Source organism: Callithrix jacchus, chromosome 12 (assembly GCF_049354715.1).
Source record: "Callithrix jacchus isolate 240 chromosome 12, calJac240_pri, whole genome shotgun sequence".
Classification (NCBI taxonomy): domain Eukaryota; kingdom Metazoa; phylum Chordata; class Mammalia; order Primates; family Cebidae; genus Callithrix; species Callithrix jacchus.
In genome coordinates this window covers 95,614,903-95,631,748 of record NC_133513.1, presented here as the reverse complement: position 1 = coordinate 95,631,748, position 16,846 = coordinate 95,614,903, and the positions used below count along the sequence as shown (strand labels likewise).

At 51.8% G+C, this 16,846-nt stretch overlaps 1 protein-coding gene across 6 annotated transcripts in view; it reads right to left on the bottom strand.

Moving 5' to 3' along the window:
* Positions 1 to 9,656: 9,656 nt before the first annotated feature.
* SUFU (SUFU negative regulator of hedgehog signaling) overlaps positions 9,657 to 16,846 on the bottom strand; it is a 125,875-nt gene continuing 118,685 nt past the window's right edge. For all 6 annotated transcript variants that reach the window (XM_035268939.3, XM_035268937.3, XM_035268938.3 and 3 more), the window contains exons 11-12: positions 15,456 to 15,524; positions 9,657 to 12,973 (exon numbers count right to left, since the gene is read on the bottom strand). In XM_035268939.3, coding sequence (XP_035124830.1) covers positions 12,884 to 12,973; positions 15,456 to 15,524 — 159 coding nt within the window. In that variant the 3' untranslated portion in view covers positions 9,657 to 12,883. The remainder of the gene's footprint in view (positions 12,974 to 15,455; positions 15,525 to 16,846) is intronic.

Here is a 16,846-nt window from a genome sequence, read left to right as displayed (position 1 = left end):
CCGGGCAGGGTCTCCGCAGCCGCTGTCGCCTCAGAGCTTTATCCTCAGATCAAAAAAAAAAAAAAGGAAGAAAAAATCCCAACCCCAACACTCTCATCACAGCCACCTTCAGCCATCTTGCGCGTATTATTATTATTTCAGGAATAATCTGTTTAATAAAAATACCTGCGTCTCCAGCCCCTCCCCAGCGTCCTGGGGTCCCCGCCCCCTTTTAATAATAATCTCGATAATAAAAATGATCGGCTAGCCGGGCAGTCGGCGGCGGCCTTTTCCTGCCTGGACTTGCTCGGGCCCGGCTCTCCCCTCGGGAAGGGGCGACGCGAGGTGGGGGTGCGTCCCCGCCGCCCGCGCTGGGAGGAAAGGGCGCCCCCGCCGCCGCCGCGAGGAAAGCGGGCGGAGGAGAGGCCGTGGCCTGCGGGGCCCGCGGGAGAGGCACTCAGGGGTCCAGGCGGCCCCGCCACGGCCCGGCCTGGGAGTCAGTAGCCGGCCGTATACAATGGGTTCGGAGCCGAGCTGGGCCGGCAGGGTGGGGACGCGGGCGGGCCAGGGGCTGCGGCGAGCTGGGCTACCGGGCTGGGGCGGAAGGAGGCGGGGGAGGGGTGGTGTTCCTACATCAAGGCCGGTCCCGCTACTCGGGAAGGGGGCGGGGAGCCGCGGAGGGGGGAGGCGAGGAGAAAGCGGCAGGCGGTGCCTTCAATCAGCACCCGCAGGTTCGGCCCACCCGGCACTGGCTAAAGAAACCGGCGCGGGGGAGGGGAAGGGGCGGGGCGTGATTTCCGGAAGTGGTGTTACAGCGGCCCGGCGCCTGGCTCCTCCCCATTTCCCTGTCGCGTTGGGGCCGTTCCGGAGGCTGCTCTTGCTATTGGTCCACAAGGTGAGGCTCCACCTCTTTAAGGCGGGGCAGACCTGAGAGTCTCACGTGACTCTCACAAACTTCGGTACATTAAACATTGGGATGGCTGGGGGCGGGGTTCGTGTTTTTTAAAAAGTGATGATTCTACGGCGTAGTGGGACCACCTCTTACTCGGCTTGAAGTGAAGACCCGTAACTCTTTTTACCGAGAGGGAAAGGAGCGTTTGTCGGTCTGCTCAGCAGTCGGGTAGAGCTGAGCAGGGAAATGCAAAGGTTCAGTGTGGGGCGATTTCCCTATGTCCTTAAATGCTTTTACCTTTATCCCCGGCGCTTTAAACTACCAAGCAAAATAGGCGTTTATCCCTCTATTGATAAGGATACCAAGGTTTGAACTGCAGAAATCTGCCAAGGTTAATGGTTAGTCAATAAATATTTTAACAAAAGATTTTTCTAGGCCCTGGCAATTCCCTGAAGAACGTACAAAAAAATTTTAATGTAAATCTACGTAGGACAATTTTCGTGATAGAGAATAACAGGTTCACACAAAGGCTTTCTGAAAAAATGACATTTGAGCTGCGACCTGAATGCACACGAAGAGTCAGACAGGTTACAACCTGGGGGAAGAGCGATCCAGTCAGAAGAGAAAAACAAATGCAAAAGCGATAGAACAGGCAGTTCCAGGACAGAAAGAAGGCCATGTGTCCAGGAAAAAAAAGTAGGGGCCAGAACACACAGGGTCTTCCTTGCAGGTCATGGTGAGAAGTTTGGACTTTAAGCTGGTTGTACAAGCTGTCAGATTTGGTATGTATTTTGGATTAAATATTGGGTGGAGAGGAATCAGTACAGTAATAGGAGGGGGGTAGAAATGGGATCAGGATGTACTTATCACCATATAAAGTATATCCTATACTAGATATAACATATATATTATGGTATACTATACTACTATATTATTGTAAGTATACTATACAAGTATAGTATATTGACGGGACACGGTGGCTTATGCCTGTAATCCCAGTACTTTGGGAGGCGGAGATGGGTGGATCATGAGGTCAGGAGTTTGAGACTAGCCTGGCCAACACGGTGAAACCCCATCTCTGCTAAAAATACAAAAATTAGCCAGGCATGGTGGCAGATAACTGGAGGCGGAGGTTGCAGTGAGCCGAGAGCACGCCATTGTACTCCAGCCTGGGTGACAGAGCAAGACTCCACCTCAGAAAAAGACTATAGTATCTTATTAAAAGATACTATAGGCCGGCCGCGGTGGCTCACGCCTGTAATCCCAGCACTTTGGGAGGCCGAGGGGGGTGGATCACGAGGTCAACAGATCGAGACCATCCTGGTCAACATGGTGAAACCCGTCCTACTAAAAATACAAAAAATTAGCTGGGCATGGTGGTGCGTGCCTGTAATCCCAGCTACTCAGGAGGCTGAGGCAGGAGAATTGCCTGAACCCAGGAGGCAGAGGTTGTGGTGAGCCGAGGTTGCGGTGAGCCGAGATTGCGCCATTGCACTCCAGCCTGGGTAACAAGAGCGAAACTCTGTCTCAAAAAAAAAAGATACTATATATTGTTATAAATATACCATATAAGTATAGCATATTATTAATGTATTATATCTAGCATCAGATATACTGTATATGGTAAGTATGTAGTATAAATATACTATATGTACTATATGTATTATAATATGCCATATATTATATACATTATAATAATTATTTTTTGAGACGATTTTCACTCTTGTCACCCAGCTGGAGTACAAGGCCCGATCTCAGCTCACTGCAACCTCCGCCTCTTGGGTTCAAACAATTCTCCTGCCTCAGCTCCCAAGTAGCTGGAATCACAGGCATGTGCCACCATGCCCAGTTAATTTTGTATTTTTAGTAGAGATGGGGTTTTACCATGTTGGTTAGGCTGGTCTCAAACTCCTGACCTCAAGATCCACCTGTCTTGACCTCCCAAAGTGCTGGGATTACAGGCGTGAGCCACTGCACCTGGCTATACTATGATGTTTATAGTGTATGTATATATATATATTTTCCCTTCTATCCTCCAAAGATGTTTTAAAAATTATTCCTAGGCCGGTCGCGGTGGCTCACGCCTGTAATCCCAATACTTTGGGAGGCCGAGGCAGGTGGATCATGAGGTCAAGAGATCGAGACCATCCTGGTCAAAATGGTGAAACCCCGTCTCTACTAAAAATACAAAAAATTAGCTGGGCATGGTGGCGCGTGCCTGTAATCCCAGCTACTCAGGAGGCTGAGGCAGGAGAATTGCCTGAACCCAGGAGGTGGAGGTTGCAGTGAGCTGAGATTTCGCCACTGCACTCCAGCCTGAGTAACAAGAGCGAAACTCCGTCTCAAAAAAAAAAAAATAAAATAAAATAAAAAAATGATTCCTAGGATTTGGATCTCAACAAAAGGCTGATGGTAGCACCATTTACTAAGAAGGGGAAAATTGAATGAGATTAGATGATTTGAGTAAGGGGATATTCTTTTTCTTTTTTTTTTTGAGACAGGGTTTCACTCTGTTGCCCTGGCTTGAGTGCAGTGGCGCAATCATGGCTCACTGTAGCCTCAAACTCCCAGGCTCAGGTGATCCTCCCTCCTCAGCCTCCTGAGTAGCTAGGACTACAAGCGCACACCAACATACCCAGCTAAAATTTTTTTTTTCTTTGAGACAGAGTCTTGCTCTGTTGCCAGGTGCCAGGCTGGAGTGCAGTGGCGTGAGCTCGGCTCACTGCAGCCTCTGCCTCCCAGGTTCAAGCAATGCTCCTGCCTCAGCCTCCCAAGTTATACCCAGCTAAATGTCTAAATTTTTGTAGAGTCAGGGTTTTACCATGTTGCCCAGACTGGTGAGTAATGGGATTTTCCAAGTTGAGATGGCTCATATCCCAGTAGAAATGTTGAGGAGACAATTGTATATACCGGCCCAGTGGGGATGTTTGTCCTGGAGATAGGGATTTTGGAGTCATCAAAGATTATGTTCTAAATAGTAGAACTGAGATTGAAATCCAGTTCAGTATGACCTCTGGGTCCCTAATCCTCTGATGACAGAGCCTGTCTTTAGCATTTTGCATCTCTTCACATGGGGGGTCATATGTGGGGCAAGTGAATATGTGAATGAATGTCTGAATGAGCAAACAAGGAGAAAAAGTGGCTTCTAAACCCTAATCCTCCAGTCCATGCTGTTAGGATGGTGCTAAGAAAGGAGGTCTAGCTTGGAGCAGTTGTAGGGTCCTTTCTGGCCTCCTCACCAGTGACCTCCAGGATAAGCAATCTAAAGAATTCCTCATGCTTGTCTTTTTAGAACACTCCCCTTGACTTGTAAGACATCATATGCTTCTCATTTTCTTCTTATCTTCTAATCATAGAAGACTCCAATTTCCATATCATAAATGTTGGCAGTCCTCAGAGTTCTGCTTTCCATCCTCTTCTCTTACCAATCTACACCCTGGGGCTATGTCATTTACTCCTAAGCTTTATTACCATGTATATGCTGATGACTCCCCAGTCAGTGTCTCCAGGCTAAATCCTCATCTCCTGGTTGCAGATCCATAGAACTAACTATGCTGTCCGCACAGATGTCCCATAGGCACCTTGAATTCAATGTATTGGAAGCCAAACTCATCATCTTCACATTCCAGCCTCTTCTTCCTCCTGCACTCCCCAACTCCATCACTGGACCTATCGACAACTTATTATTATTATTATTTGCTTTGTCATCCAGGCCGGAGTGCTAGTGGTGCACTGCAACCTCTGCCTCCTAAATTCAAGTGATTCGCCTGCCTCAGCCTCCCAAATAGCTGGGAATATAGGTGCATGCCATCAAGCCAGGCTTATTTTGTGTTTTTAGTAAAGATGGGTTTTCGCCCATGTTAGCCAGGCTAGTCTCAAACTCCTGACCTCATGTGATCTGCTCACCTCAGCCTCCCAAAGTGCTGGGATTATTGATGTGAGTGACTGCACCTGGCCTTCAACAACTTATTACCAAGCCGAGGATGAAGAAGACAACCTTAACAGCTCTCTGTCCCTTACTGCCCTCATCCTCCCCTTATACATTCCATCAGATCTTACAGATCCTTCTTTTAAATCTCTCAGATCATCCACTTGCATATCTGTTGCTCACATGACATCCTCACATGGAGTTACAGCAGACATCTCAAACTCAACATGTCCAAAAGAATACTAATTTCTGCTCCCTCTTAAACCTATTCCTGCTGCTGTCTTCTGCTTCTCAGTGAACCAACCCTTCAGCAGATCTTTTTTTATTTTTATTTTTGAGACAGGGTCTCTCTTTAGTGCCCACGCTGGAGTGCAATGGTGCGATCATGGCTCACTGCAATGTCTACCTCCTGGTCTCAAGTGATCTTCCTGCCTCAGGCTCCAGAATAGCTGGGACTACCTACAGGTGTGTGCCACCACACCAGCTAATTTTTGTACTTTTTGTAGAGACAGAGTCTTGCTATGTTGCCGAGGCTGGTCTTGAACTCCTGAGCTCAAGTGGTCCATCTGCCTAGGCCTCCCAAAGTGCTGAGATTATAGGTGTGAGCCACGGTGTTCAGCCAGCAAATCTTGACTACTTCTTAACCTCTCCATTACTTCACCATAATCTCTTGCCTGGATTAGTTCAGTAGCTCCTGATTTCCGTCCTTCTGTCTTTACCTCCTGGAGTCAATTCTCAACATAGTAGCCAGAGTAATCTTTTTTTTTTTTTTTTTAAATAGAGACGGGGTTTCACCATGTTGGCCAGGATGGTCTCTATCTCTTGACCTCGTGATCCGCCCGCCTCAGTCTCCCAAAGTGCTGGGATTACAGGTGTGAGCCACCGTGCCTGGCCCAGGGTAATCTTTTTTGTGGCATGATCTTAGCTCTTTGTATCCTCTGTCTCCCAGGTTCAAGGGATTCTCCTGCCTCAGCCTCCCTAGTAGCTGGGATTACAGGTGTGTGCCACCACACCCAGCTGATTTTTGTATCTTCAGTAAAGACTGGGTTTTGCCATGTTTGCCAGGCTGTTCTCAAATCCTGGCCTCAAATGATCTGCTCACCTTGGCCTCCCAGAGTGCTGACATTACAGGTATGAGCCGCTGCACTGGGCCCGGCCAGTTTTTAAAAAATCTAAGTCAGAAAATGTCACTCCTCTGCTCCAAATCTTCCAGTGCCTTCTCAATTCAACCAGAATAAAGGTGAAAGTTTTAGAATTCCCTCCGAGGCCCTGCAAAGTTTGGCCTCTGTATAATTTTCTAGCCTCTTCTTCTCCCACTTGGCTGCACCCACATGGCTTCCCTGGTGCTCCTCAAAGATGCCTGGTGTGTTTCTCCTTAACTCCCCCACCCTTTGCAGGTGCTCTTAAGTTTGCCTGGCCCATCTTCCCCAAGATAGCCCTATGGCACACTTCTTCCTGTAGTTGAGACCCTTTGTTCAAATGTCACCTATGCTGTGAGGCCTTCCCTGACTTCTCTATTTAAAAATGCACCCTTTCCTCCAGCCCCACTATCCCTCCTCTCTGTTTCTTCATAGCATGGGTCTTTATGTGTGATATATCCTCCTTTTGAAAATTATTATCTGGCCCGGCGCGGTAGGTCACGCCTATAATCCCAGCACTTTGGGAGGCTGAGGTGGGCCGATCACCTGAGGTCAGGAGTTCAAGACCAGCTTAGCCAACATGGTGAAACCCCATCTCTACTAAAAATACAAAAATTAGCTGGGCATGGTGGCAACCCACAGCTACTCAGGAGGTTGGGGCAGGAGAATTGCTTGAACCTGGGAGGCAGAGGTTGCAGCATCGCCTACACCAACCTAGGCAACAAGAGTGAATCTCTGTCTCAAAAAAAAAAAAAAAAAATTGCCGGGTGTGGTGGCTCATGCCTGTAATCCCAGCACTTTGGGAGGCCAAGGCAGGTGGATCACCTGAGGTCAGGAGTTTGAGACCAGCTTGACCAACATGGAGAAAACCCATCTCTATTAAAAATACAAAATTAGCTGGGCATGGTGGTGCATGCCTGTAATCCCAGCTACTCAGGAGGCTGAGGCAGGAGAACGCCTTGAAACTTAGAGGCAGAGGTTCAAGCTGCACACCATTGCACTCCAGCCTGGGCAACAAGAGCAAAACTCTATCTCAAAAACAACAACAACAACAAAACGAAAATTATTATCTGTCGCCAATCATTAAAATATAAGATCTGTGAAAAAGAAGGTATTTTCTTTAATGCTATATCCCTGGTGCCTAGAATGGGATCTAGCACACAGTAGATGCCCAATAAATATTTGTTGAATCAATAAATGGATCCCATTCCCTCCGTCCCTACTGCTTCTACCCCGATGAAGGCATCACTGGTCACCTTGCCTTCATTCTTCCTCCCTTTCAAAACATTTTCCATCCAGCAGTCAAGGAGATGGTCCTAAAATGAAAGCTTGATGTCTTAAACCATATATTGCAGGCAATTTGCACTCTAGTTCCCAAGCAGAATTTTAAGGCTTCTACCCTTGTTCTGACTGCCTGGAGAGCTTATGAAAGTAAAGCTTTCTCTTGTTATACTCAACTCATCCTTAAGCATCCTTTAGGTTGTAGCTTAGATGTTGCTTCTTCAGGGAGCCTTTTTTAATCTCCCAGATTGGGTTAGGCACCTGTCTGAAGTCACCCTGATAAGTGGTGGAGCTGGGGTAGGACAGGAAGCAGCTTACTGCCTTCCTCTTTGACGGTTTTGCGTCCCACTATATAACAGAGTGCCTGCACACACTTGTTGAAAGAACAATGGAACGTTTTCTAGTTGGTTCCCACAGTGTTATTGTAGAGGCTTGACAATGCATGGTTGGCCTTCCTCTGTCTTGTAAAGGTTGAGACCCAAAAACTCCATTCTGTATCCTTCCAGGGCTCTCATGGTACTGAGATGGGGTGTGGGGTTGGGTGGGTGAAACTGGAAAAACAAGGAACAGGGTCTCTCTCCTCAGTTCTCTGGCCCCAATAAGACCACTACTTCCATCATAGCCCCTCAAAGTCTCCCTCGCCCTTCAGGTTGCTTGGAGAGCCATGCCCATTCAAGCCATGGACACCCACCAGCAGTCAGCTGCTTCTCCCCCAAGCTGCCCTCAGCTCTCTCCCAGACTTCCTGGCAATAAGGAGGAAAGGAGGGGATGGGTCAGTCCTACCATGCCCTGTGGAGGGGGCTGGAGATGTCTGCCCCTCAGGGCACATCCAGACCTGCCCCTGCAGGCTGGCTTCCCCATTCTCCTGCCCAGCAAATCACCCCACTCTGGCCTCCCCACCACCAACATCCTTGAAGCCTGCCTTGGCCTCAGTGCCTGGCAGGCTGGGTTGAATCACTTGTAGCTTGCATTCTTCTTCTGGTCAGGCCAGTTTGGCAAATCTCTCAGGTTCCCCAGCCCCCCTGAAGCCTGTGTGACTCCCTCCCCAGGGCCCCCAGCATCCCCAGATGAGGCAAAGCAGGCGCCTCATCTGTGGGAGGAAAGTTCACAGGACTTTCTGGAGGAGACATTAAAGATGGCACAGTAGATCTCTCCCCTCCCCAATTCTAGGGCTGGGGTCTCTAGGCCCAGGAGCCCTTCTCTTTCCAGAAACAGCCTCAGCCTGGTGTTGTCTCGCAGAACCACCTAAGCAGAGGATCTTGCTATTCTGCATTCTCTGGGGCAAGCACTTCACCCTGACCCTGAGTCCTTGTGGGCTAAAGTCAGATGAGGAGGAGGATACCTCCTCCAATCCCCAGTCTCCAGGGAGAAAAGTGAACAGCGTGGTCTAGGTCACCCTGGGGTTGTCAGCCTGACTTCATACCCTCCCCACCTCCTTGTTCTCACCACCAGAGGGACTGAGGACCCCAGACAAAACCTGCTGCACTGCTCAGTTCAAGAGTTTAGTGAGGCTGCAGGGGAAGGAGTGTGGACCCCTCAGCAAAGGTCCCCCACATGGCTAGATCTCACAGAAGGGACAGGAGGTAAAAGCCCCCTCATAGGAGCTGACACCCCCTCTCTGTTGCTTATGATGTCCTAGAACCTCTGCCCCAGCCCCAGCCGAATCCCTGCCACTCCCCAGGACAGAAAACCAGAAGGGAATGAATGTGTGAGGGCCGGGGTGCTCACAGGTTCCAAGAACTCTCTGGGTGCAGCCCTCATCCTGCCTGCCAGGCTAGTGCCTTCTCCCCCAGCACAGCGCCTCCCCGCACCGGGCATTGGGCTGTTTTGCTGCCTCCCGGCCATGGAGAGGCAGGAGCTGGGCTGGAAGGAAGATATATCCACTACCTCTCTCTGCTCCTAGCCCAGTGGAGTTGCTAAGGCGGGTGGGCTGGTCTCTGTGTCACTCAGTGGGTGCCGCTGCTTCTGAATGGCCCTTCTATCTGGATCCTGCCCCTGGGCCCTAGATTAGGAAGTAGAATTTAGATGTCATGTGAGAGGAAGCTGGAGCAAGGATTCTAAAGGAGATGAGGAGGGCCTGCCTTCCCCACCTGTCTGGGCCCCTCTTCCTAAGGTGAACGGGGTTTTTGGTGAGAGGAGGGTAGAAGAGGTATGAAGTAGCAGAGAGAGGGTCTTCACCTACCCACTCATCTCCCCAGACTGCTCCTCGATTCTACCCCCTTAACCTTAGTGGAATTCAGGACCAGTGAGGGAGAGCCTGTCGCTGGAAAGTCATTTCTGCATGACTGAAGAGCCACCAGCTGTGGGATCCCACTCCTTGGCACCTCCTCCACTCCCAACAATGCCAGGGGGCCTCCAACCCACTCCCTCTGCCAGGGCCCCGAGCTTCCTGCTCCACTATTCCAGGCAGCCAGAAATGAACACACAACCCAGGCACTTCTGCAAAGATGTTTAATGCACTTAGATTACACAGAGGAAGAGGAGGCAAGGAGGAAACATCTAAGTGAGTCACCCAAAAATTCTTACAAAAGTCCCAGGCTGGCTGCAGCCCCAGGAACTGAGTCGCCACTGACATTAAAAACTAATATAAAATTTACAAAAATCTGCTCGTTGCAGCATTCAGGTACTTGTACAAAAGGGAGGTCTCTCCACAGGGCTCCTGACTTGTAACAGGGACCCAGGCACCTCATCTGGCATGGACATCCTAGAAGCCAGAGAGGGAAGACCGGATAAAAAAATACAGTAAAGGAAATTCTCTAGTGGTCTGCCCCATAGGGGCACCGACCTTCAGGTTTTCTCCCTGCTTGCAACTCAATCCGAAAACCCAGTCCCAAAACCCTGTATCTATTTTTAAAAATGCTCTAGCCCTTTTAGACTCTCCCTTCAGCTTCCCTAGTCCCTGCCTTAGAGCACTGCCCTTGGAAGGGGAAGTTATGGCAGGAAGAGGCATGAGCTCCCCAGCTAGGCCTGAGACTTCACACAAGCCTCCCAAAACCCTCTCAGAATGGCAGCTGGGTCTGAGGTCCTCCTGCAGCCCACTCTGAGCCAGCGGAGCCACAGGAGCCTGCCTTATACAGCAGGAAACAGCAAGGGAAAGGCCCTTCTCAGAAGCTCTAGCACCAGGGACCTGGAGGGCTGGGTAGGACTAGGCAAATCTCCAAGTAGCTTGCAGAAGAGGCAGATTTAGGGAGGGAGGCCCCTTATCTCTTCCACCCACTACAAGGTCAGGGGCTCTCACAGAGCTGCAGGGAGGGAAAGACAGGGTACATTCACCTTGCATCCTGTGCCAGAAGCTGTGCTGGGCAGGGTCCAAGGTCAGTCTGGCTTGATCTTTGAGGGTCCTCTGTCACCAAGCCAGCAGCCTGAGACACCTCTGGGAGGCACCAATGCTCATGGGAAAGGAGGCCTGGTCAGAGATGCATGATGCTCTGCCCAGTCCCCAGAGCCAGTGAGATGAAGCCTGGCCCCTGCAGGATCTTGGATGTGCATGAGGCTCCTGACATAGCATGGGTACCAAGGGGCCACAGGCTTCATGTGCTCATCATCTTGGAGCCCACCCACTTCCTCCTGCCTTTCCCTGCTCCCCCAGAACAGGGCCACAGGCTGGCTGGTGCCTACCTTCAGTCTGCAAAGGCCCTTCAGACCTGGGGCAAGTTGTTGACCAGGTGCTTCACAAGCTGATTACAAAGCTTAGCTCAGAAAATGCCCCTTCCTACCCAACCACAGATGGAAGCAGGGCGAACTGCAGTGGGGGACCCTTGGGCAAGAGAGAGTTCAGGGAGAGGCTGGTCAGGATGGCAAGGAATGGAGGCAAACTGATGGCACCTCTCTGCCTGTGAAATGTCAGAAGACAAGAGCTTCAGAGGAAGGGCTGCTGTGGTGGGTGAAGGGCAGTAGAGGCACAGCTGCCGACATGAGGTTCCAAGTGGCTTGCATCTTGGCTGGTGAAGACCTGGAGCCAGTCTCTCCCAAATACTCCAGGCTGATGTGCCTTGTATCTCTGAGCTTGATGGAGTTAACTGGATAGCCCTGGGGATGTGCAGAGGAGGCCAGGCCTAGTGGCTCCAGGGAGGTCCAACTCCTGCCCCTGGAGAACCCAGCTGGTGCCCTCATACCCCTGGGGGCAGCTCTTTGGCTGGATCTCTCATCAGCAGAGTCCTAACCCCTGTGGGCGCTACTGTGGCATCCATGGTGGTGCCCATGTGTGTAGCAGAGGCAGATGGGAGCCAGGACGAGCCCTGCATAGTCATGACTCTGCTTTGAAGAGGTGGAAAGTGATCCTGAAGTATTATAGCAGTCCCTAGATTTGGGGATTAGAAGGTGGGAAAGGGGCTTTCTGGTTCCAGGTCAGGAGTGGGAGATAAGCTGAGAGGAACTCCAAATCCATGGGCTAGAGATAGGCTGGCTTCCGGAAGGCAGACTGTGAGATCTGCAGCACTGGGGGTGAGGGGCTGAGGACCATGAGAGGCCAGGATGCCGGAAAAGAGACAGGATGAGGAGTGGAGAATGAAAGACAGGGCAGGGCATGGATGGATACAGGGAGGATGGGAGAGCGGCAGAGAGCAGTGTTAGCAAAACCAAAGTGAAAGAGATGTTGAGAGGCGGAGTTTTCGGTTTTGGTAAGCCAGTCCTACAGCCTGAGACTGGTAGGCCCAGGGACTGGGAAAATGGGACAGGACTGGTTACAGAGCTGGAGACCCAGGCCCTGAGTGGCAGTGGGGGTGGTGTGTAACATGCTGAACCTCACCCTCTCCCAGGCAGGCCTGGTTGGGTGGAAAAGGCCTAGATGAGGCTGAGGTCACCAAGTCTTTGAGACCCATTCACTTGGAAAACAGTAGCATCCCTCCCTGGCCCCAGCTAAACAAGGCTCAAAGCTGCACAAGTTGGTGTCTCCACTCTCCCCCTGCCCCAGGCTCCGCCAGGCCCAGCTGAGAAGAAAAGCCTCTCTTTGCAGCCGACTCCTCCAGGCTCTGGGGTTGGCGGGCGAACACCAAGCACCTTCTCTGGTGGCAGTCCAGGGAGAGATACAGCCCTAGGCCTCTGTCAGAGAATGGGAAAGTTCAACGGGGAATAAAGTTCTGTTTAAAAAACAGTATATACATGGCTTCTGGACATCTTTGCAGAGAAATAGAATACCATCCGGTTTCTACAAAATAAAATAAGGAAGAAGAAAACCAAACACGACAGAGGAATTGTTCCATGGCTGGAGGAGCTTGAGTAGCAAAGGCTTCCAGAGCTGAGCTGGGCGGTGCATCCACATGCTCTGCTCTGCACCTGGGCGTCAGCCCACCTCCTGCTGTGCGGCAGGGGGTAGGTGAGAATGAGGCCTGTCTCCACCTAGGGGCACAGCCAGGGTCCAGAGTCAAACCTCAAACCAGAATCTGTTCAGGCAGCAGTCAGGGAGGGTCTGCATTTGCAGGCTTACTGGCCTGATGCGTCACAGGGCTTAGCCATGGGGGTTGGGGGGTGCAGCCCCTGAGCTGGAGGTGAGATGGGGGGCCCGTGGCCTGTGCATTGCACCCCACTGGGCTACGGGGTGGTGCTGTGCAGTCTTCCTCACACTTGTCCTTTTATTTGTGGGGATCCTGTTGACACAACTGTTACACTGGAAGTCACTGGGGAGCAGCTGGGCTCCCTGCTGGCCCCTGCAGGGCCCAGCCCAGGCTAGTGTAGCGGACTGTCGAATACCACATCAGGCAGGATGGAGACCTTCAGCTTCTTTTCAGGCCAGCTGTACTCTTTGGGAAGTTTGAACTGTGGAGGGAGCAAGCACAGACCAGGAGTGCGAGTGATTAGCAGAATCCACCGTGTTCTTTCCTGACTGCCCAGGCCTGTCCGGGGAACCAGGGATAGGATGGGCCTCAGGATGCCTGGCTTCATTCTCAAATGCTAGACCCAGCTGGGAGGCTGGGCTCAAATGGCTGCAGTGGGTGACCTCTTCCTTCCCCATGGCCTGCCAATAATTAGCCAGGTTGGAGGAGGGCGTTTTCTTCTCGTTTTTCCACTAAGCTGACCTCCCTCTTGCTCACTTCCTTCGTTCTGCCTCTGGCCACAGGCATGTAAGGAATCTGCTCCCTGAGGCCCTAGGGCTGGAAGATGGGGGCTGGGGAAGGGTCTGGAGGCTGTGGGGGAAGTGGCCTGAGCTCTGTCATTGCCATGGCCTCTCTTTCAGAGGCCAGTGCAGGAAGAACACTGGAACCTGTTCTTTGTAACCTTGGCCAAAGCCTCTAAAGGGAAAGAGGCCCTAGTTCGGCCCCAAAGTCAGAACCACACTTGCAGCCTTGGTGGGTACAGAAGAGTGGGCTTGAGGTGATCCCTTGGGCCTGGCGGAGCCTCAAGAGGGGCCAGTCCCCACCCTGTTCCCCATGTTCATTCGCACTGCTTCCCAGGGTTACCAGCGTCAGAGTGGTCCCAGCAGTAGGCAAGGAGAGCCACATGTCTCCCACCCTGCCCCAGGAATCACTGATTGGCCTACAGTTCTGTTTCTCCTGTTCACCTGGGAGCCTCCGGTTGGGGAAGGGATTCCCTCTTTACAGTAGGACTTTGGATGCAATCTGGCACACAGTTGGTGCTCAATAAATGCTCACTGACTGGGACTGATGCTGGAACTTAGACACAGGGTCTGTCTTTTCTAACTTGGCTAGACTGGAAGTCAGGGCAGGGTGGAAAGGAGAGAACAGTGCTTTCAACCTGCCTAGGGCTGGGGCTGGAGGCAGACAAGCCTGATCCTTCATGGCTACCTCCCTCTTCCCTCTCTCTGCTGGGGGACTATCTCTGCCAGGACCAAAGTGGTGAGTGGGGCAGGGTGTGGGGACAGCCTCTGGACAGAAAAGGTAAAAAAGAAAAAAGTCATTTTTAGTGACCTACTTTCCTCTGCTCCCCCTGGCTTCTATCCCTCTTGCCTGGACTGTTCCCCTCCTACCCCCTCGACACCCAAGCTCAAAGCAGCAGCCTGGCACAGTGCCATCCTAGTGCGACAAGGCCTCTCCGGAAGCGCTTCTGGGCAGCTGGCTCTGGTCTGACTGAATGGGGAGCCGGGACTCAGGGACCAGTGACTTGTGGGGGTTGACTGGCTGGCACAGACTGGGTGCTTGATGACTTTGGAATGTATAAATGAACTAATTTCTCAAGCTGCATCCCAGAGGACAGAAGAGACACTGCTCTGCTCTGCTCTGGTGACCCCTGGCTCTGGGGAGTTCCTCTCCACCTGGAGACCTGGCCTGGACTGTCCCATCCTGTGCATTCCCCTCAGCTTCCTGAACATTAGAGTCCTCTGTGTCCTGGCTGGTGCAGCCTGGGGAGCCCTAGCAGCTGGAAGCTCCAGCCCTGGCTGGAACCTAGCTCCTGCTTGGCCTCCCTCTGGCTAGAAAGCCTGGCCCCTGGGAGGCAGAGGAGTTCTCCCCCAAGCACATTTCCTGGCAGACAGGGCAAGGGAAGGGTCTGTCTCTGCCACAGGCAGGGCAGGGCCCAGGAGGGCTCTCCAGAGGCCCGGCCAGCCTGCTAATGTTCACTAACCCACGAGGCACTGAGGCCAGAAAGGCTCCCATCCTCCTGAGGTGCTGGGGGCAGGAGCAGGGGGAGGGGAAGGGACTTTCCAGGATGAGGTAAGTCCCTGCAAATGAGGATGCTGGGAACAAGGGAGAAAAAACAAAGGGGATTATGGACTCCATTCCTCTACCCCAGAGGAGTAGCTGGAGAAGGCACAACCACAGCTGGCCTGCCAGCTCCTCCGGTTCTGAGCCAGGGCTGGAAGAGGGGGACTAAGAGGGGACAGCTCATGGCTGGAGAAGGAAGAAGGGAGAGTGGCTCCCGGGTGGCCCGAGGCGAGGGCAGAAGTCCCTTGCTGCCCACCAGAACTCCCCAGTGGAATGTTCTCTGGCAACAGACATGAGCTTTCTGTTCAGAACCTGCCAGGGAACAGCAGGGGCTGGGGAGAACTTGAACTAGCCTGAAGGCCCTGGCTTCTTCCTCTTTAATGAGGTTCTTAGGAACTGGCAATTTGGACAATTTGCTGGGTGTCCTTACAAGGGCTGGGGGTAGGGCGGGGAATGGTGGGGTGCATAGAAATAGAAGAGAAATCTACAGTCTCCTCTCCAGCCTATCCCTGCACCTTGGAGAGGAGCCCACAGATGCAGCCACACAAATACATGCAAGCACACGTGCGCACACACACATACACGCACACACATGGTCCCAGAGACGGGACCCGCTGTCAGGGAAAGTCAAACGAACTTACTTCCTCTGGAGAAGTCAAATCTTCTAAATCCTCCAACATTTTCTCTACAAATTCTTCGGTCAACAGAATCTGTGAAGGTACAAGGCAGGCTTTTATTATTATTATTTTAAATATATGATTTTTTGCCAAGCACCAAGCTTTAGACCTCTCTTCTGACCATGAAGGAGAGATGAGTTCACTGTGAAGTGTTTGAGGCCTGTCCCCAACTGTCATTTCCCCCCATTCCCCCCACCTCCCTACAATATCAGACAGGGACAGAGAAGGAAAGGGGTCAGGGGACAATGGGAAGGGGAGGGAGGACATTGCGAGTCTGGGAATGCTACTCCCGGAAGGGAGATGAACACTGGTGGGGCTGGTAAAAAGGTTACATCAGGAAAAAAAAAGTAACAAAAAAAGAAAAATTAAAAGGAAAAAACATTTCAATTAAAAATATATTGGTGGGGTGAAAAGCCCTTGTTGTGGTTGCCCAGGCCTCCTGCACAGTGCCGTGCAATCACAGGGAAGAGCAGGGCCGAGGGCGGGGAAGCTGTTGCCCAGTCAGGCTCGCGTGTCCGCCTCTGCCCCCACACCGTGGCAGGACAAAAGGAATCTGTCTGAATTTGGAATACAAGCCCTGTCTGGAATCTGGAAATGCCCAGGAAGGTACATCCAAGAATGTCTGAGCTGGAGAATCTGGAGACTGTGGACCAAGGTCTCTCATTTTACAGATGACAAAGGGACTCCCCACTTCCATTCCCATTCACGGTAGCTACGTCCTCCCAGGATGGAAGCTCCCAAGCCACTGCCCTGCTGGGCTCGATCAGCCACTGAGTTCCTCCAGACTTCTTTGAGATTCCTCCTCTCTAGGTCACCTCCCAGTGTTCCACGCTCCTGTTCGAGTCTGATGCCTCATTGCCTCTCGCTTTGATGCTGAGTCTGGCCCCACTATTTGGCTAGCACAACCACCACCTTCATCTGCTAAAGAAGTTTTCACAGCTAATACCAATGTCCAAGGACTCTCAAGGCCTCTAAAACCAGGTCTTCCTCAATCTAATTTTCCCCACCCACCCCTCTGATCAGGGTGCTATGCAGAGCCAGGCCAAACTGACCTGCACCCCACCAAGCCCAGGCTGAGGATCTTTCCTCTTCCAACCCTGACCCCTTCCTTTACCCCTCCCTCTCTCTGTCCTTGTCCCCAGGGCCTCCTGGCCTCCCCCTGCTGCAGACCCTTTTGTACAACCAGGCCACAGCTCTACCTGTCTCCTCCCGAACACTCTGAGCACCCAGGTAGGGCACAAAGGAAGAAAGATCCAGATGAGGGGCTCTTCTGGGGGGAACCCTCCCTGTGAGGAGGAGGAGAATTGAGAACTTGAAAAATACCCACCAGGTTTCCCCTGGGAATTGTCAGCTGC